Source organism: Clupea harengus, chromosome 7 (assembly GCF_900700415.2).
Source record: "Clupea harengus chromosome 7, Ch_v2.0.2, whole genome shotgun sequence".
Lineage (NCBI taxonomy): Eukaryota > Metazoa > Chordata > Actinopteri > Clupeiformes > Clupeidae > Clupea > Clupea harengus.
Genome location: NC_045158.1, coordinates 25962806 through 25984639, shown reverse-complemented (window position 1 = coordinate 25984639; position 21834 = coordinate 25962806). Strand labels below are relative to the sequence as shown.

Sequence of the window (21834 nt, the reverse complement as noted above, 5' to 3'; positions counted from 1 at the left end):
CAGAACAACGTACTTCTCTTTCGCCTATCCTGAAGTGGGGAACCCAACAACAGGAGGTGGTGGCGTTGATTGACTCCGGAGCAGAGGAGAATTTCCTCGATTCCTGCTTCGTGGCTCAGTGGGGATTACCAACCATTCAACTCAAGACTCCGATGGTGGCCAACGCGCTGAATGGCCAAAGGTTGGCCAACATCACACACATCAGCGCTCCGGTGAGTCTCTGCCTCTCCGGTAACCATCACGAGGAAATACGTTTTTATGTTATCGACTCTCCAAATGCCCCTCTGGTCCTTGGCCATCCCTGGCTCGCCAAGCATAATCCCCATATCGACTGGAGAGGTATGAGAATTGTGGGCTGGAGCCCATCCTGTCTTTCTAACTGTCTTCTGCAAGCCCAGACCCGGTTGCCCCCAGCCTCTGGATCTTCAGAGGAATTTCCAGACCTGTCAGCTGTTCCCCGTGAGTACATGGATCTTAAGACTGTTTTTAGTAAATCCAGAGCCTCTGCGTTACCCCCCCATCGCCCCTATGATTGTTGTATTGACCTCTTACCTGGCACTTCTCCCCCCAGAGGCCGTCTCTATTCGTTGTCACGGCCTGAGACAGAGGCTATGAATAAGTACATCAGAGAATCTCTCGCAGCGGGCATAATACGCCCATCCTCATCCCCTGCAGGAGCTGGGTTCTTTTTTGTGGGCAAGAAGGACGGCTCTCTGCGCCCATGCATTGACTATCGGGGTCTCAACGACATTACCTAACGACCCTCTACCTCTAATGTCCTCTGCGTTTGAGCTACTTCAGAACGCAACTGTGTTCACTAAGCTGGATCTCCGGAACGCTTACCATCTCATTCATATCCGTGAGGGAGATGAGTGGAAAACAGCATTCAATACCACCTCTGGCCACTACGAGTACCTCGTACTCCCTTTCAGTCTTTCCAACGCCCCAGCAGTGTTTCAGAGCTTAGTGAACGACGTCCTAAGAGACATGCTAAATAGATTCGTGTTTGTCTATTTGGATGACATTTTAATTTTTTCCAATTCCCTTTCAGAGCATGTCTCCCATGTACATTCCGTGCCGCAACACCTGCTGGAGAACCAGCTCTTTGTGAAGGCTGAGAAGTGCGAGTTTCATCAAAAAACAGTCACCTTCCTAGGATACGTGATCTCTCCCGGAACCATCGAGATGGATCGGCAAAAGGTCGAAGCAGTCCTGGAGTAGCCCTCCACCCGCAAGGAGCTTCAAAGTTTCCTAGGATTTGCGATTTTTTACCGACGCTTCATTAGGAATTACGGTTCACTGGCGGCTCCCCTCACAGCCCTGACTTTCACGGCTGTTAAATTTATCTGGTCATCCACTGCGGAGGGAGCTTTCCGGGTCCTAAAACAATGCTTCACCTCAGCTCCCATCCTGATCCAACCTAACCCCAGTAGACAGTTCATCGTGGAGGTTGATGCCTCCGACATTGGCATTGGTGGTGCTCTCCCAGCGCTCAGCCAGCGATAACAAGACCCACCCCTGTGCCTTCTAATCACACCGCCTTACGCCTACTGAGCAGAATTATGACGTCGGCAATAGGGAATTGCTGGCGGTGAAATTAGCTCTGGAGGAGTGGAGGCATTGGCTGGAGGGCGCCTCTGTGCCGTTCCTGGTATGGACTGACCACAAGAACTTGCAGTACATCCGCACTGCTAAGAGGCTCAACCCCCGTCAAGCCTGCTGGGCCATGTTTTTCTCCCGATTTAATTTTACCCTGTCTTACCATCCAGGTCACAAGAATGCTAAGGCCGATGCGCTGTCTCTGCGATTCAGTCCCCGGGAGAGACCTCAGGATCCGGACACTATCCTCCCCCCTCATTGTGTTCTAGGAGCGACTCAATTTGATATCGAGTCCATTGTTACTGCAGCTCAACCTAATGAGGTAAAACCCAGTCAGTGCCCTCCTAACCGTCTTTTGTTCCTAGCTCCGTCCGCCCACAGGTCTTACAGTGGGGCCATTTTACCCAGCTGTCCGGTCACCCTGGAGCCAGACGAACGCAAGCCTTCATTGGTTGACGATTCTGGTGGCCGTCCATGAGGGAGGAGGTCCACAAGTTCGTCCAGGCTTGTCCGGTCTGCGCTCGGAATAAAACACCTACCCGACCGCCAGCCGGCCTGCTGCAACCCCTGCTGGCTCCAAGAAGACCATGGTCCCACATTTCACTGGACTTTATCACTGGTCTACCCCTATCTGATGGCAATACCACGATCCTCACGGTGGTGGATCGGTTTTCTAAATCTGTCCATTTCATTCCCCTCCCCAAGCTACCCTCTGCCAAAGACACTGCTAGACTGATGGTTCAGCACGTTTTTAAAATACATGGTTTACCTGTAGAGGTTGGTCCTCAGTTTACTTCCAGTTTCTGGAAGGCTTTTTGTAAGCTTATTGGTGCATCTGTCTGTCTATCATCTGGTTTTCATCCGCAGTCCAACGGCCAAACCGAGAGAGTGAATCAGCAGTTGGAGATGGTGCTGCGGTGCTTGGCGTCCCAGGATCCCACCTCCTCCTGGCAGAATACGCCATAAATTCCCACATCACTTCTTCCACAGGCCGGTCCCCCTTCGAGTGCTCCCTGGGTTATCAGCCACCTCTGTTCCCAGACCAGGAGAGAGAGGTGGGCGTTCCCTCTGCTGAGGCATACATCCGTCGCTGCCGCCGGACATGGAAACGCACACGCTCGGCGCTCCTTCGCTCCTCTGCCAGGATGAAGGTCCAAGCAGACAAAACGCCGCTCCCAACCCCCCCCTTATCGCCAGGGGCAACGGGTGTGGCTCTCTACCCAAGACCTCCCTCTCAAGAATGAGTCCCGAAAACTCTCCCCCCGCTTCATCGGACCATTTCCCATCGCCAGAGTCATCAGCCCCACCGCTGTTTGTCTCAACCTCCCTGCCCCCCTTCGACGCATCCACCCCACCTTCCATGTTTCCCGTATCAAGCCTTTTATTTGTAGCCCCATGCACCTTGCTTCCAAACCCCCCCACCCCCACGACTCATCGATGGTTCAGAGGCACATACTGTGCGTCAATTGCTGGATGTTCGCCGCCGTGGCAGAGGACTCCAGTACCTCGTGGACTGGGAGGGCTATGGCATCGAGGAGAGATCCTGGGTCCCGTCTCGCTTCATCCTATGCCCAGCCCTCCACAAGAACTTTCACCGCAAGCACCCTGTTCCACCCAAGAAGACGCCTGGAGGTACTGTTAAGATCCCTGCGATCTAAGAGACAAAATTTCATTTTGATCGCTGCTGTGTTTTGTTATGCCACGGGTTTCCCCCGTTTGTTTGATTCGCCATGTGTTTGTTTTGTTTCTGTGATCAGGGGTACGTTCGTCGTAGGATTTAAGCTAAGTTAATCAATTGGCCTTTTAGCCGTTAAGATTAGCGAGCTGATTGAGAACAGCAAATATCGGTTCGTTAACGGCTGATCCGCATCCTAATCATGTGGTTAATTTCAACCAGGCTAAAGTTATCATGGCATTTGCGCGTGCACGTCCTACTTCAAAAGGCAGGAAAGGTCGATCACCAAAACCATGATTTTCTAACGGTATAATGGTTCTAAAACTCAAAGGAAAAAGGGCTCTTTTTTTCTCCCGCTGGCGAGTAGGAGATGAACATGAACGCTTATGAAGAATACAAGACCATAATCATGGCAGAATTCAACACCACCACCGCTGTGAGAGCAAGGTGTATTGGGATGTTTATAGGGTGATATCTATGTATGAATACCTGACGGCAAGTGTCCACTGGTACAGAGGTTTCCTCTACCGGTTTGAATCTGCATGGTTGCCAGTTCAAATCCCCTCACCTCCTTCCTCGATGTAGTTTTACATTTCCTTGGAGTCGCTTTGAATAAAGCGTCTGTTAAATGACTAAATGTATTAATAACAAATGCAATAAATTGAAGCAGTGAAAATAAATTGTCTGTATTTCTCTCTATTCTTATCATGAGTCCACCTTAATCATTTTCTACAATAATTATATGCTATGGTGTACTAATAACACTCATATAATTATGAGTGCTTTGTTCTCCGCATTACCGACACTACAAAAATGTAGGCTACCACTTGCAAAAAAGCGCAAGACAGTCAATGTTCGACTGTGGTGTTTGCAATAAATGACTCGAGAAGGTCTTGTAAATTAATGATTCCTTGTCAGCTGAATCGGTAGCGCTCATACAAGAATAATGGATCTTGGCGATCGCAAAAGAACTCCTCCTCCCTCCGCTAATCTAACTCTAATATCAGTCCTTGGTCAATGGGATCCCTCTTTCTTCCGGGGGTGTGGCAAGCTTATCCAGCTACACTTAAGTTAGCCTGCCCTGGAGCAGGTTAGTGCTAATCGATATGTAACTATGGTGATTTATCAAAAGTTGCTTCCACGAACCAAAAAGAGGGGCGTTTTTTATCTTAGCCTGAAAATGAGCTTAGCGAGCTACGATGAATACCCCCCAGGCCATGTGCGTTCTGTTATTGTCCAGAGACTCCGCCCTCTGCTTTTTCCCGGCCTTTGCATCTGTTAACCATTATCTGTTTTACCTGAATTGTTTTCACCTGTATATATCATCTGCAACCTGGTCTGCGATTGGGTCCTTGTGAGAAAGCCTAACACTTGTACATTGCCAATTTGATCTTTTTAGTTTGAACTACTTTTTCTAGGTAGCTTCAGTTAACCAAACTAGATTTCTCCCTAGGGTAGCTTTGCTGTAGTTCAGCTTCTTCCAGTGTGCCGTAATTGGGAGCTTTGCTGTAGTTCAGCTTTATCAAGTGTGCGGTAATCGGTAGCTTACAAAGCTGTGCCTTTGCAGTAGCTTCCCCAACACTGCTTCTCACGTTGTGACCTTTGAACCCCCTCTGCCACTGCACTTCTGTGCTTCTCCTGTTGTGTGGGAGCATCAGTCCATCATTTCATGGCCACTGGCCTTTCCCTTTCAACACTCATTTCAGAACTCATTTTGAACTGTTGTGGACATAAGTATTTTGGTAATATAACTTTATTCCCATCACTTTGACTCTGATTGTAAGATTTTGAGTGAGCTGGGGGACAAGAAGAGGGGAGAGCAGAATAGGGGAAGATGCAGAGGCACAGAGAGACGCTCAGATCATCAGCAGGTGAGCACACTTTTCAGCTATCGAAAATAAACATGCATTTACACATACCAACTGTTCAATCCAATCTCCATTCATTCTCTCTGTGTCCTACTCTTCCTGTGTCTTTTTCTCTCTCCCTGTCTCTTGCTATACATAATACACACACACACACACACACACACACACAAACACAATAATATACACATTCATGTTTGTAATATTCTTTTATACACATAAGCCGACCGCTACCAGATCTCCCTCTGTCACGAAACACAAAGCAGCATAAACCCTAAAACACATCTACATGCATGAAAACACACAAGATCATAGTTCATTTGACAATGTGGATGATTATTCTCTTACAGTAAAACCATAGGCAGGTGCATTAATATGATGTTGCATGATGTTCAGTGTCTTTAGCAGTGTCATGATGTCTGTTTCCAGGTGGTGCTCCACATATCTCAGACATGAGGATTGTACTGCTGGGAAGCAGAAGGGAGGGGAAGAGTTCATCAGGAAACACCATCCTGGGAAAAGAGGAGTTTGATACCTCAGGACCAACAGCTGAGTGTGTGAAGAGAGAAGGAGAAACAGCAGGGAGACACATCACTGTAGTGGAGGCACCCGGATGGTTCAAAAAAAATTCTGTAGTGCACACTCCTGAACGTGATAAACAAGAGATTGTCCTCAGTGTGTCTCTGTGTCCTCCAGGACCCCATGCTGTACTGCTGGTCATTGATGCGTCTGAGTCATTCACAGAGACAGAAAGAAGAGGAGTGCAGGAACACTTGGAGCTTCTGGGTGGGAGAGTCTGGAGTCACACTATAGTGCTGTTCACCCGTGGGGACCGGCTGGGAAACACAACCATTGAGCAGCACATCGAGAGAGAAGGAAAAGCTCTGCAGTGGATTGTAGAGAAATGTGGGAACAGGTATCATGTTGTAAAGAATGGCAAGAGCGATGGTGGCCAGGTGACAGAGCTGCTGGAGAAGTTAGAAGAGATGGTGGCAGGAAACAGAGGCCATCACTTTGACTTTGATGCAAAGATTATGAATGAACTGATGATGAAGAAGAAGGATGAAGAGAGAAGAGCAGAGGAGAGGAAGAGGAAGGTGCAGAATCACAGAGAGACTCTCAGATCATCAGGTGAGAGAAATGTTCAGCTGTCTGACTTAGAAATGTACATACCACAGCTCTTATTTACTTCATTCATAATCTTTATCTTTGTCTCTCCTTCTGTCATTCTCGCTCTCTTTACCTCTACCTATCTAGCTATCTATCCCTATCTTCCTATCTGTCTCTCCCTCTTTAACACTACTGAGTCCGAGCCTGTTTTTCACTCTCTTAGGTAGTCTGCCATGCCTTGATATTTTAGTTTATTTCACCTAACTAAAAACATTGAGGCAAAAGTGGCATGTATGATTATATTCTAGAATACCTCAGCAATAATAACATGGGAATGAAAGGAATGTAGTAAAAAAAGATTGAATTTAAATCAAATCTAAACAAACCCTTCCAAAAACATACTTTCAGAGGTGCTCAGACTTTGTACAAAAAATACATTGTAAAGATTTTGGAGCAAGGCTTTTGAACTCTGAACTTTGTAAACATAAGTGTTAGTTTTACAAAGGTGAGTTTAGCATTTAGAAAGTGTGTGTGGTTTCACTACTATATATTTATAATTTTAGAGTGACCTGTACCTTTTCAAAACTAGTGTCCCTACAAATGCATATTGATGAGTTAGGTGTAAACACACCTGGGACACCTCAGACAAGAACAATGGCCCTTACCTAATGGCCCTGGAATGTCTTTGTGGCCCGTACCCCCCACAGGATTTCTTGACACACCATGGCCCAATAGAGATCACTGAATTACCATACCCTTATCATATGAATAGCTGTCATTTGCTAATGGGCGGGTCGTTAGGAGCTGAAACCTCACTCAGAGACTGAAAAGTGCAAGAGACTAGTCCTATTCTCCTTACAAAGTGCTTATTTATATATTTGTTTCAAACTGTGTAAATTTGAAAAGAAAAGGGTTCAAGGTTTCTGGGGGTGTAATTTCTATGTCTCTCCGACAAAAACTGGCTGAGCTTTAAAAGCAATTCCCCATAAAAACCACCATATCCCTGCACAGGGAGCGTGGACTTCAGAGGGTTAAACACAAATACATACATACAAGCACCCCACCCACACACATACACATAATCACACACATTCATGTTTGTAATATTATTTTATACACATAAAGCAACTGCTCCCGGATCTCCCTCATTGTCATGAAACACAAAGCAATCAACCCTGAAACACATCTACATACATGAAAACACACAAGATCATAGTTCATCTGACAATGTGGATGATTATTCTGTTACAGAAAAACCATAGGCAGGTGCATTAATATGATTTTGCATGATGTTCAGTGTCTTGAGCAGTGTCATGATGTCTGTTTCCAGGTGGTGCTCCACATATCTCAGACTTGAGGATTGTACTGCTGGGAAGTAAAAAGAATGGGAAGAGTTCACCAGCAAACACCATCCTGGGAAAAGAGGAGTTTGATACCTCAGGACCAACAGCTGAGTGTGTGAAGAGAGAAGGAGAAACAGCAGGGAGACACATCACTGTAGTGGAGTCACCCGGATGGTTATCCAATTTTAATGTAGTGGAAACTCTTGAACGTGATAAACAAGAGATTGTCCTCAGTGTGTCTCTGTGTCCTCCAGGACCCCATGCTGTACTGCTGGTCATTAATGCGGCTTGGTCATTCAAAGAGATAAACAGAAGAGCAGTGCAGGAACACCTGGAGCTTCTGGGTGAGAGAGTCTGGAGTCACACTATAGTGCTATTCATCTGTGGGGACTGGCTGGGAAACACAACCATTGAGCAGCACATCGAGAGAGAAGGAAAAGCTCTGCAGTGGGTTGTAGAGAAATGTGGGAACAGGTATGTTGTAGCGAATAAGAAGAGCGATAGTGGCCAGGTGACAGATCTGCTGGAGAAGATAGAAGAGATGGTGACAGGAAAGAGAGGCCATCACTTTGACTTTGATGCAAAGATTATGAATGAACTGATTATGAGGAAGAAGGAGGACGAGAGAAGAGCAGAGGAGAGGAAGACGAAGGTTCAGAAGTACAGAGAGACTCTCAGATCATCAGGTGAGAGAAATGTTCAAATGTCGGACCTACAAATGTACATACCACAGCTCTTATTTACTTCATTCATTCTCTCTGTCTCTCTCCTTGTGTCAATATCTTTCTCTCTCTCTACCTATCTATGTATCTATCTATCTATCTATCTATCTGTCTCTCTCGCTTTAAAGACAAATACATACATACAAGCACAAACATACACACACATATATAATTATACATATGGTGTCAAGAAAATGTTTGTCATTTGGTTGGCCATGGTGATGGCGCAGCTGTGTCCAGACGCCATCAGTGTCTCTATGTTTAGACTGTGCCTTTTACCTATTTTTCTTTTATATTTAGTTTGTTTTACTGATGAAACTTTTAGTCTGATCACATATGATCACCAAACGCTTTTAGAGATTAGGGATCAGTTCGGCCTATATTATGTTAGCATGTCTTTTGACAGCAAGTCGGTGTTTCCAGCTGAGATTTTCCGACAAACTGACGGCTATAACAGGAGTAGCGATAAGCCCAGGAAACAATCCAAACACCGAGGGAGATGAGGGGGTATCCGAAACAGACTGAGGAGCAAGGCAAACCATCCACCTTTGCCCAGTATTCTGCTAGCTAATGTCCAGTCTTTAGAGAATAAGATGGATGATATTAGAGCAAGGATTGACTTCCAGCGTGACGTCAGAGACTGTAGCATTTTATGTTTTACCGAATCCTGGCTGTCCCCATCTATCCCGGATCACTCTGTCACACCCGCCGAGGATTTCTCTATCGCTCGCATGGATAGAACGGAAGAGTCCGGAAAGTCCAAGGGTGGAGGAGTTTGTTTCATGAAAAACAACAAGTGGTGTGATCTGAGGAAGACCGTTAAAGCTGCAAAGTGCCGATATAAGGACAGAGTGGAAGCCGACTTCAACGCAGGTGACCCCGCTAGTGTGTGGAAGGGCCTGTGGATTATGACGGACTTTAAGAACAAGCCCAGCTCGGTGTGTAGCTCTGACCCCTCCCTTGCTGATGAACTCAACACTTTCTTTGCACGGTTTGAGATGGAGAGCGAAAACCATAACTCAATGGCAGTCATGGCCGACATGATTGCCAACAACACCGAACCCCCCTTCATAGTCAGTGAGAGTGATGTGAGGAGGGTGTTCAAAGGGGTAAATGGGAAAAAGGCTGCCGGGCCTGACCAGATCCCTGAGAGGGTCCTTAAATCCTGTGCTGATCAACTAGCTCCAGTGTACACCAAGATCTTTAATACATCCCTGGCCAAAGCTGTCGTCCCATCTTGCTTTAAAAAGTAAATTATTGTACCGGTGCCCAAAAATAGTTTACCATCATGTTTGAACGATTACCGTCCAGTGGCCCTGACATCTGCAGTGATGAAGTGTTTTGAAAGGCTGGTGAAAAATTATATCTGCACCTCCCTACCCAACTCATTCGACCCCCTCCAGTTTGCATACAAAGCAAACAGAAGCAGAGACGATGCCATCTCCAACCTGCTACACACCACTCTTACTCACCTGGATGGTGGGGGGGGGGGAACTATGTGAGGATGCTGTTCATTGATTACAGTTCAGCTTTCAATACCATAGTCCCCCTCCGCCTGGTCGTCAAGATGAGGTCACTGGGGATCACCACCCAAATGTGCAACTGGGTGTTCAGCTTCCTCACTGACCGCCCCCAGGTGGTGAGAGTAGAGGGTGGTGTAACCTCTGGGCCACTGACCCTGAACATAGGTTCCCCCCAGGGGTGCGTTCTGAGCCCGCTGCTGTATAACATCTACGCCTAACATCTACAGCACAGCCTCTGGAGGCTCAACCTCCATCATTAAATTTGCCGACGACACCGTGGTGCTGGGTCTAATCTCCAAAAACAACGAGCAGCCCTACCAGAACCAAGTGGCAGACCTGGCACTGTGGTGTCAGTCCAACAATCTGGCCCTAAATATCAATAAGACAAAGGAAATGGTGGTGGACTTCCGGCGGAAGCAGCGGGGAGCCTGTGGAGAGGGTCCCTAGTTTTAAATACCTGGGGGTGCACCTCACTGAAGACCTAACCTGGACCCTCCACACACAACACGTGACAAAGTAATCTAGGCAGCGGCTGTACTTCCTTCGTAGGCTTAGGAAGTTCAAGGTCTCCCCTCCCATCCTGAGGACCTTCTACTCCTCAGCTGTTGAGAGCGTCCTCACAGGATGCATCTCCGTCTGGTACGGAAGCTGTACCGCCCAAGACCAGGCCAACCTTCAGAGGGTGGTGCGCTCAGCCGAGCGGACTATCAGAGCGTCCCTACCCACCGTGCATGATATTTACCACAAGAGGGTGGAGTCGAGGGCAAGAAACATCATGAGGGATGAATCACACCCCAATGCCAGCCTCTTCACACTGTTGCCGTCAGGTTGACGCCTACGCAGTCTAAATTCAAGGACTGAGAGACTAAGGAGGAGGTTTTACCCACAGGCAGTGAGACACTTGATCTCAAATGTTTAAATTCAGCACTATTTCCTTATTTTTATTTATTTATTTATTTATTTTTTGCACAGTGTGGAGCGTAGACCCTTTTACATTTCACTACATTCATTGTATGTGACAAATAAAAACTCGAATCTTGAATCTTGAACACATTCATGTTTGTAATATTCTTTTATACACATAAGCCGACTGCTACCAGATCTCCCTCATTGTCACGAAACACAAAACACACAACCCTGAAACACGTCTACACACACACACACAACCCTAAAACACGTCTACATGCATGAAGACACACAAGATCATAGTTCACTTGACAATGTGGATGATTATTCTGTTACAGTAAAACCATAGGCAGGTGCATTAATATGATGTTGCATGATGTTCAGTGTCTTTAGCAGTGTCATGATGTCTGTTTCCAGGCGGTGCTCCACATATCTCAGACATGAGGATTGTACTGCTGGGAAGCAGAAGGGAGGGGAAGAGTTCATCAGGAAACACCATCCTGGGAAGAGAGGAGTTTGATACCTCAGGACGAACAGCTGAGTGTGTGAAGAGAGAAGGAGAAACAGCAGGGAGACACATCACTGTAGTGGAGGCACCTGGATGGTTTAAAAATGTTTTTGTAGTGAACACTCCTGAACATAATAAACAAGAGATTGCCCTCAGTGTGTCTCTGTGTCCTCCAGGACCCCATGCTGTACTGCTGGTCATTAATGCGCTTGAGTCATTCACAGAGACATACAGAAGAGCAGCACAGGAACACCTGGAGCTTCTGGGTGAGAGAGTCTGGAGTCACACTATAGTGCTGTTCTCCTGTGGGGACAGGCTGGGAAACACAACCATTGAGCAGCACATCGAGAGAGAAGGAAAAGCTCTGCAGTGGGTTGTAGAGAAATGTGGGAACAGGTATCATGTTGTAGAGAATAACAAGAGCAATGGTGGCCAGGTGACAGAGCTGCTGGAGAAAATAGAAGAGATGGTGGCAGGAAACAGAGGCCATCACTTTGACTTTGATGCAAAGATTATGAAAGAACTGATGATGATGAAGAAGGAGGACGAGAGAAGAGCAGAGGAGAGGAAGATGAATGTGCAGAAGCACAGAGAGACTCTCAGATCATCAGGTGAGAGAAATGTTGAGCTGTCCTACAAATGTACAGCTCTTATTTACTTCATTCATTCTCTCTGTCTCTCGCTCTGTCATCCACTCGCTCTCACCTCTATGTATCTATCTATCTGTCTGTCTGTCTGTCTGTCTGTCTGTCTGTCTGTCTAAACAGAAATACATACATACAAGCACACAGATACCACCCACCCCCCCCCCACACACACACACACAATCATACACATTCATGTTTGTAATATTCTTGTATACACATGAAGCAATATCCCTCATCGTCACCAAACTCAAAGCAGCATAAACCCTAAAACACATCTACATGCATGAAAACACACAAGGTCATAGTATATTTGACAATGTGGATGATTATTCTGTTACAGTAAAACCATAGGCAGGTGCATCAATATGATGTTGCATGATGTTCAGTGTCTTTAGCAGTGTCATGATGTCTGTTTCCAGGTGGTGCTCCACATATCTCAGACTTGAGGATTGTACTGCTGGGAAGCAAAAGGGAGGGGAAGAGTTCATCAGGAAACACCATTCTGGGAAGAGAGGAGTATGATACCTCAGGACCAACAGCTGAGTGTGTGAAGAGAGAAGGAGAAACAGCAGAGAGACACATCACTGTAGTGGAGGCACCCGGATGGTTCAAAAACATTTCTGTAGTGCACACTCCGGAACGTGATAAACAAGAGATTGCCCTCAGTGTGTCTCTGTGTCCTCCAGGACCCCATGCTGTACTGCTGGTCATTGATGCGACTGCTTCATTCACAGAGACACACAGAAGAGCAGTGCAGGAACACCTGGAGCTTCTGGGTGAGAGAGTTTGGAGTCACACTATAGTGCTGTTCACCTGTGGGGACTGTTTGGGAAACACAACCATTGAGCAGCACATCGAGAGAGAAGGAAAGGCTCTGCAGTGGGTTGTAGAGAAATGTGGGAACAGGTATCATGTTTTAGATAATAATAAGAGTGATGGTGGCCAGGTGACAGAGTTGTTGGAGAAGATAGAAGAAATGGTGGCAGGAAACAGTGGTGGGCGCAGTATGGATAACCCTCCTAAATGTCAGTATATATTTTTTTCACATGTTATGAAAATTCCCCATTTGTGATTTGCATAGATGTATATTTAAGTTTAACATCATATTAATTATATTGATGAAATAAAGGTATTATATGGAAAATCATCATAGTGCTATAATATTGATTGACTGTGCCTGACTGTTATTAATTCCATATTTTCCCTGTCTGTACAGTTGGAGAAGGCCTACCTGATGACTACTCAAGGGGAGATACTGGATATAACTCTGCTAAATCAGGACTTGATTCTGAGCTCATAAAGCCCTTTAAGCAGCTGAGAGCTGCTGCCTCGACTCAAAGCTTTGGACAACAGAAGCCTCCCTTGAGACCAGCACATAGAAAAGCAGGAGGATGTGCTGAGGAGAACGGTAACTGTTTTTTTTTTTACAAGTTAACTTTGACGGAATCTAAATAAGCACGCTTTAGTTGAAGAAAGGACCGGAGAGTTGAAGTCAGGTTTCTGAGGTTTATTTCGGCGTGGAGACCCCTCTCAGCTGGTGCTTAGAGAAAGGCCTACCTGATAGCAGAATGTGTTGGCATTTATACATTTCAGTCAGGTAGAATACAATAGGGGAGGGGATGACCACACCTATAAGTGAGAGGAAGGGGAGACAGTGGGGTGAGGGGTTCACCTATGGGGGGAGGGGGTGATACCATGGCACAAAGGGTCTTAGCAGGAAGGAGCCTATCTGGGGGGGGGGAGGGGTTCACATGCCACTTGTTCAGGTCTCAGTGAGAGAGACAGAGTACACATCCAAAATGAGTTGCAGATACAAAATAAGGAGTTAATGTCTTACAACAGCAATATTTCCAGTTCCATCAGTCCCCTATATGAGCATTTATATTCTCACACAATAACCACCATGTGTTAGGGATATTTATTTCACCCTTTTCAGGACTGTATTAACCTCAGAATTAAGACTCACACAACCAAGAATATAATAAATATCAAACTTTTACTCTGGCGAAGAGGAGTGCATGGTTCTAGACCGCTCGTCAACATACAATCGTACAATAGGAGTGCAGTGGTTTCAGAACGCTGTTCAAGCCATCACTGACTTCTCTGGTAAAAAGTAACAGATTTTATGCAAAGACAATGTCCACAGTTCATGCAGGAAAACACTCCCATCTTGTACCATCCCGTCCACTGGTTCCAAGAGATAAGAATGTTTACCTTCCCCCAACCCTGACTCTGTCTCTTAATGTTTACACAGGATGGCAGACAGGATTCTGGGATACACTTTAGGATATCTGCACTTTAGCTGAACTTTACTTCTGCCCAGCAACAAGACATTCCACAACCCCCCAATTCCCTCTTATCTTATGTAAACATATACGTGAGGTTTCTGGGTTAACATTCTTGACTCTGCTAATTGTCTTCCAAAGTCCAATCTACATGGAGAACTCAGGGCACACAGCATTTTGGAACAAACCTTAAAACAAAAAGATATTCATGATAAAATATACTAATACTTTCTTTAACATTTCCCTCCTGTTTATCATGAAAATAACACTAGTATAAACATCATTAAACTAAAGCATCATCATCTTGATGGTTCCAGACAACAGTTCACTCCACACAGAAGTACATACAAGACTAGACATGAGAACTTTGAAACATGTAGAAATACACCTCATAAAAATACAAAAAGTATACAAATTGCTACAATAGAGAGCAGACTTTTCAACACCATTTACCACCATGTACCAGATGTAAACCAAACAACCAGATTTCACCACGGAACATTAACCACTTTGACTTGTAATAAAGCATCACATAACAACCTTCATTTGCTGTAAGGCTTCAGTCACAGAGACACTATGAATATAATCCAATATCCAAATATAACAGATATCAGTCACAAAACTCCCCCACTAGCAGCAGTGAGTAAATCTAATACTAATCTATTTTGCAGCACCATCAGCCGAATCTGCGAGACCTCATCATTAAGGCCGTCCAGGCTGACTAAGTTGTCATTAACAAAATCCTAACCTATAGTTAAACGTTTCCATTCCTAACATGACTTTTCTTACTCCTAGGGCCTGAACAGAAACAAAATAACCTTGGAGCTGGTGGTCCAAATCTTTTAGTCACCAGCACGTCAGTCCCCCACACGCTGTCATGCTTCTCAACAGCAAATCTCTTCTTACGAGATAACTCTGCCTCGAGATAGCACTAACAACACAAAAATGGTCCATGACCTGGGCGGGGGCGCATACGCCACCCCAGTGTGGAAGAAGATGACTGTACCATATACTACCACACACCCACAATACCTCTCTCACCTTAGGGGTACCCTTGTCAGAGTGGCAATGCCCTACATTCCAACCTCAACATAAGGAAATGTTCCCAATGGACAGGGTACGACGTTGGCTGAGGAAGCAGTGTTTGATGACAGTATAGCAGTATCGATGACAATTTCATTACACTGTTTCCGTCTCAGAGAGCCTACTCTCGTTGTTCCACTAATAGAAAAACACATTAGGAATATGGAATGGACTGCCACTTAAGGTGACAGCTAGGTTGTGGCATGTTTTTTAGTTCTGCTAGTGGGTGGGTATTGTTACTCGGATCCTGCACCTGGGTATCGTTTGCATCCTAAGATGGCTTACTGTAGCCCCAGTTGTCTGGGGCACACTTCTCTCCAACACAGATCGTTGCTTGGAATGAGAGTAGCCTTGATTTAAGTCTAGGGTGAAAGTAGGATGTTGGCATTAAGGTACATACATAGCAATTGGTCCTATCAAGTCTGTTCGCCTGCAAAGATGCATATCTATACCATGAATTAATAAAATACAGATGAGTAACGTTCCCCATATGAAATCCACCTCTTATGGATTCTCTCAATTACACTTGTAGAGGACCATAGACCCAACATTACCCCTGTAGTAATTATTAATAGTAATAGTAACAGTTTAAACAGTGTTATAACAGAGTTATATAATGTATACAGAAAAACAATGAACACAAATAAACAAGAAAAACAAAAAACACAGATACACCTCTACTATGTTGAGCAGAATCTCTAACCCCCAGGGCGCTCCCGGGAGGTTAGGTGACGTTAAGACGGAAAAGAGCTATATTTCTCTACCCCCTCAGGGAGGCACGAAACCCTACTCAACGCTAGTGGTGCATCCTAAAAAAATGAACAAAGTTTACAGTGTGACAGTGTGACAGGTGAATCCAGGTGGAGCGTTCAGCGATCTTGACGGCTGTTGGGGTGGCAAGTAGCACTTGATATGTTTCCTCCCCCCTGTCGTCAGACCAGCTCTTTCATTTGATGATTTTGATGAACACCCAGTCACCTTCACCTTCACCTGGCCTTGTATCTGTGGAGACACAAAAAAACTCGAACAGTATTTGGTTCTTTACATTTCCTAGTTTGTAGTATAATTTGTGACACACCAAAAGTTGGTCTTATTGTTTTGCACAGTGCTTTTGCTACTGTGAAATTTAATTGAGTTATGTATACATATCTCACATTTCAGACAAAAAAAATTTTTAATAGGTTTTTAATCCATATGTTGTATAGTGCTCATGTACTTATGCTAACCATTCCCCCAGTTGATACATAAGTATCACCATGACTCTTAATCGCTGCCCATTTATATAAAATCACACTAATATGTGCAATCTGACAATTTTTCTCATCACCTCTCCTTTTAAAATACAGCGTGTGTGTGTGTGAGAATGCACAGAGGCCAGAGTTCTCTGTTCCCCCTAACAGCCCCCACCCGTGTGCTTCTCTGTCCGTCTGAACAGCCAATCACACAGGTTTGTTTAAAAAGTCGAAGTTGCTGTTAGCGATCTTACGTCTTAAAAACAATCTACAATAATTCGGGCTATGTTAGTCACTCAGTACTTTGGCACATACAATCGCTCACAACACATCACAATCTCATATTTCCACTTTTTTCTTGTTATGCCTTCTGACGGCGCACTACTAAGGTAACGAGAGAAAGTTTAATCTGATCTTTTTCGTTTCATGCGCGTCACGCTCTCAGCAATTTAAATGCTCTCTCTCTTCACAGATGTTACACAAAATACCTTCAAGTAAACTATGCCAACAACTGGTCACTTGCTTATTTTAGTTTTAAATATCAATTTAAAACGTTAGGTTCCGATCAATACTCTTGCTCCAATGACTGAATGCCCACATCAACGCAACCGTGTTCGTCATTTCATCTATCAAGCTCACACCCTGAATAAAAATATACGGACATTTGCGATTACACTACAGGACAGTCAAGCACGGCAAACCTATCATCAAACCCTCAAATCTACGTTTAGTCTCGCCTCGGAGCACCAAACAATCTCTTAATGAAACAAATGAACTCGTTTTTGCAAATACAATTCCTGCAACACTGGAATTATTTCCATTCATTACTATAATATCTATATATTTATAGCACTCTGTGATTATTCTGAATCCCACTCCTTTATTCTTCATTATAGATGCTACACTGCATTTTGTTGTCTTTACATAATTTCTAGTAACTCCCCCTTCACGCACTTAAGACTAAAAAGTGCGTGCAAATGAACAAAGCAGATAAAATGTATAGAGTTTTCACGTGGCCACAGTAAAAGCTCTATATAGTTTATCAAGCCTGCAGTTTTACCCCTCTTTCTCTTTATGTCTACTTTTATTACTGCTGGATTCTGGCTAGTCTTGAATTTTCGCTATTGGGACATTCTCTAGCCCAGTGTCCTCTTTCTCCGCAAGAATAACACTTATCCTTACTTTTTCCTTCTTTATTTCCTTCTTTATTTCCCCTCTGTCTTGGTGCATATTCACCTCTTCCCCTACTTTGACTTTTCCCTCTGCCTCCTGGTACTTGGCCGCCGCCTCTGTTTTGTCTGCGCCCATTGCCTTGCCCTCTGTTTTTACCTCTTCTTCCCCTTCCTCTCTGTCCATCTCCCATTACCGTCTGTACTACTTGAACAAAAACTTCAGCTGTCTTTTGTTCCTCACGAATCTTTGTCTTTGCCTGCGTCACTTTCTCTACATGTCTTGCCTGAGTCTTAAAAGCTGGAAGGGCAGATGTAGGTAAATCAAGAAAGTTCCTGTTCAGCAATTCTCTAACCTCCACTCTATTTATGTCTTCACATAATTTTTCAAAATCTTCTACAACTAGTTTCCCACTGAAACTATGTTTTTCTTTACAGTATTCTACGTGTTTTGTATAGTTATCAGTGTGTTTTTTCTCTATGAAAGTCTTTTCGCCAAAACAACCTCGCAGTTTAGTTGCCACATTACCCATGTTTCAAGCTTTTTGGATTATAACAGAATACCTCAGACGGGTCAAATGGAGACACCGGAAAGCAAGCAAGGTGTTTACTCAGAGTCTCCACCTGTTTTTAGACTGTTAATCACTTGCTCCAATCACACTCATATTCATTAATTATGGTGAGTTTTTTTGAATTAAGCAAAATACTTCTCTTGAGTCTATGAAAAACATCCGGATATTTTCCAAAGTTTTAATTTTGCCTAATTACTTACTCCATTCACACAGATGTACATCATTTACGTAGGCCTACAACATAACCTTAGTCCCATACTAAGTTTTTTAGCGCTAACAAGAGATCCCGGATCTCTTTAAAAAGATCCCCGATCTTTTTCTAATAAGTAACCCCAGGCTACTTACGTAATATTCTTGTTGTGTGTCTCATCTGGATTTGGATCTCGTCAAAGGCAGTGTGGTGGGGGCAGAAATCCGTCAACCGGCCCAACGAACAATTCAACACGCAGGGTCATTCTCTGTCCTTCTTTCTCGGCTTTCGTAGTTCTGCTCCCATCCATCTGGTCCTTCTTGAGATCCGGATCGAATGGACCAAACTGTTAGGGATATTTATTTCACCCTTTTCAGGACTGTATTAACCTCAGAATTAAGACTCACACAACCAAGAATATAATAAATATCAAACTTTTACTCTGGCGAAGAGGAGTGCATGGTTCTAGACCGCTCGTCAACATACAATCGTACAATAGGAGTGCAGTGGTTTCAGAACGCTGTTCAAGCCATCACTGACTTCTCTGGTAAAAAGTAACAGATTTTATGCAAAGACAATGTCCACAGTTCATGCAGGAAAACACTCCCATCTTGTACCATCCCGTCCACTGGTTCCAAGAGATAAGAATGTTTACCTTCCCCCAACCCTGACTCTGTCTCTTAATGTTTACACAGGATGGCAGACAGGATTCTGGGATACACTTTAGGATATCTGCACTTTAGCTGAACTTTACTTCTGCCCAGCAACAAGACATTCCACAACCCCCCAATTCCCTCTTATCTTATGTAAACATATACGTGAGGTTTCTGGGTTAACATTCTTGACTCTGCTAATTGTCTTCCAAAGTCCAATCTACATGGAGAACTCAGGGCACACAGCATTTTGGAAAAAACCTTAAAACAAAAAGATATTCATGATAAAATATACTAATACTTTCTTTAACACCATGCAACAGCCAATCAGAGCAGGAAACATCAATATATGTTAAAGATACAAATGATACAGAACAAGAGTAGAATAGCTATTTTGCAGTTCCATCAACTTCTTGTTGAAGTATCCTCAAATGTTTTTCCGTTATCAAATACGAATCAGTAAAACTCAGTTGCTGAAATCAAGCCCTCATAAACTGATACATTACTCATGAGCGCATAAAATATGTAATGCATATGCAGTTGTAAGTGGTACAGTACATACGTTTGATAATAATAATCCTTAATCCTTATACATATATCCTTTGTATGTTGTCATGTACCCCCTTCTTTTAGTCTTTGAAAGAAAAGCTCCATTTGTGGATGAGTCGACAATAACTGTAAATTATGATGAACGCATCGGACGTGGCTCCTATGGAACAGTTTACAGAGGATCATACCAGGGAACTCCTGCTGCTGTCAAGATGATAGAAATAGGAGACAATCCAGTGACTACAAATGAATTCATTATACCTTGGTAAGACCAGATGTGTGTATACATTTGTAAGTACGCCTTCGTGTTTTACATTGAAGCTATGGTTGTCATGCATTATATCTAACAGTCATTCTGGAGAGAATTGAAGACATCTGAACAACAAAATATTCTAATACATACAGTAAAGATATGCTGCGTAAATGAACATTAGCCATCAATTCTTGTATCTAAAGTGTTATTGCATAAAAATAGAATCTTAGTTTCAATTCTTTCTTCAGGCGTTTGTCTCACCCCAACATCGTACGGATGATTGCTGTAGCCAGAAGTGAGACACACGTCCTCATTGCTAATGAGTATATCCGTGGTGCCAACTTGCAGGAGGTTCTTTACAAAGATACTCCCATCAAGGTAGTGCATCATCATATTGGGTGTTTGGTGAAATATGTAGACTGGTGCTAGAAAGTTAGAGAATCCCTCAGAGATTCCTGATAATCTGCATGAATATGACCTAAAGCGTAATCAGATCTGAATCTAAGACATTTAAACACATAAAGAGAAGCAATTCGAATATTTAGTCACAATAGATGTAAAAAATGCTACTTGATTATTTCTTTAGGACTAACTGATCCCACATTAATTGACCATAGGTTGAAAAAAGTATGCGAACCCTTTCTGCCAATAACTGTTGTGAACCCCTTTAACAATCAGTGAGCTCTTGATCACTCCTGCACAACAGTTGGGAGGCTTTTGGCCCGTTCTTCCATACTGAGGTACTCAGTGATGTTAATGGGCTTTCTTGCAGGATCCACCTGCCTCATGTTCTATCACTGCATTTCTGTTGGAGTCTAGACTTTGACCTGGTCGTTTCAAACTGAAACATATCCTCTGCCTCAACCATTCTATGGTAGACCGACTTGTGTGTTTAGAGTTGTTGTCTTTCTTAAAAACTCACCCTCTGTTGAGTTCACTCCATATATGGATGCCCTAACTTCCTGCTGGTAGTGGACTGATTAATTGAGAATTGAGTTGACGGCATGTCACCACTGAAAGAACTATAATTTGCGCATTGTGCCAGGAAATTCTCCAGCAAGACCGTTAGAGCATCTATATATGATGTGAAGCTCAACAGGATGAGTCTTTCAGAAGGGCAATGACTCTCAGCTGTTGTGTGGGACTGTTGAATGGCTCATGGAAATGTTTGATTATTGAAGGAACTGTAGGGGTGATGTGGTTTGGGGGGAATGAATGTTGGGTGAGCAGACAGAGTCTCGGTCAGAAGACCCGAACGGCAAGGAGTGGAGTGAGAAAATGATGCAAGGGAGAAGGCATGTAACACCAGTAGTTTATTTCCTTTTTTGTAAGCTTGATATTTATGCTGTGTGCTGCATCAAAAACATAAACAAAGAAACAATACAATTAAATAAAATAACGGAGTGGTCAATCAAACAACAAACAATCCTACATGGCTCCTGGCACATGTCTGAGAACAAAGGAATTGGTCAACATAGCACATGTCACAAAAAGGCATCACAAAGGCATACAAATTAAACAATCAAATGGATAAATTGAATTGACCACTCACGTTAACTTGAATACGCACACTTCAGGATACGCTGGAGTACTGGCAGGGAGTGGAAAAAGGTGAACTGCCAGGGGAGCAGACTATTTATAGTCTCCGCCCCCTTAGCCAGCAGGTGAAGTTTGATTGAGTCCAGCAGATTCACCAGTCATTCATAAAGAAATTAACAGAAAAAAGCCCAGGTTCCAGGGAGTCTTTTCAATTATAGTCACTGTTGTGCAAGGGGTTCACATTTTGTAGAGGACTATCCCATTGGCTTCTCTTTGTCAGTTTTGATGAAACATTTAGGTGACATTTTAGGTGACATTTATGCAGATTTTCAGAAATATCTCATGGGTTCACAGACTTTCTTGCACCACTGTAAATAATATTACAACATAGTAAAGAATTCCTAAAAATAT

The 21834-nt window shown here is 43.9% G+C and overlaps 1 protein-coding gene across 1 annotated transcript in view; it reads left to right on the top strand.

The window, feature by feature from the left end:
• Positions 1-6218: 6218 nt before the first annotated feature.
• Positions 6219-21834, top strand: part of LOC116220966 (GTPase IMAP family member 4-like) — a gene marked incomplete at both ends in the record, with an annotated part of 30078 nt that continues 14462 nt past the window's right edge. Inside the window, one exon of the mRNA XM_031569888.1 lies at positions 6219-6270. Coding sequence (XP_031425748.1) covers positions 6219-6270 — 52 coding nt within the window. The remainder of the gene's footprint in view (positions 6271-21834) is intronic.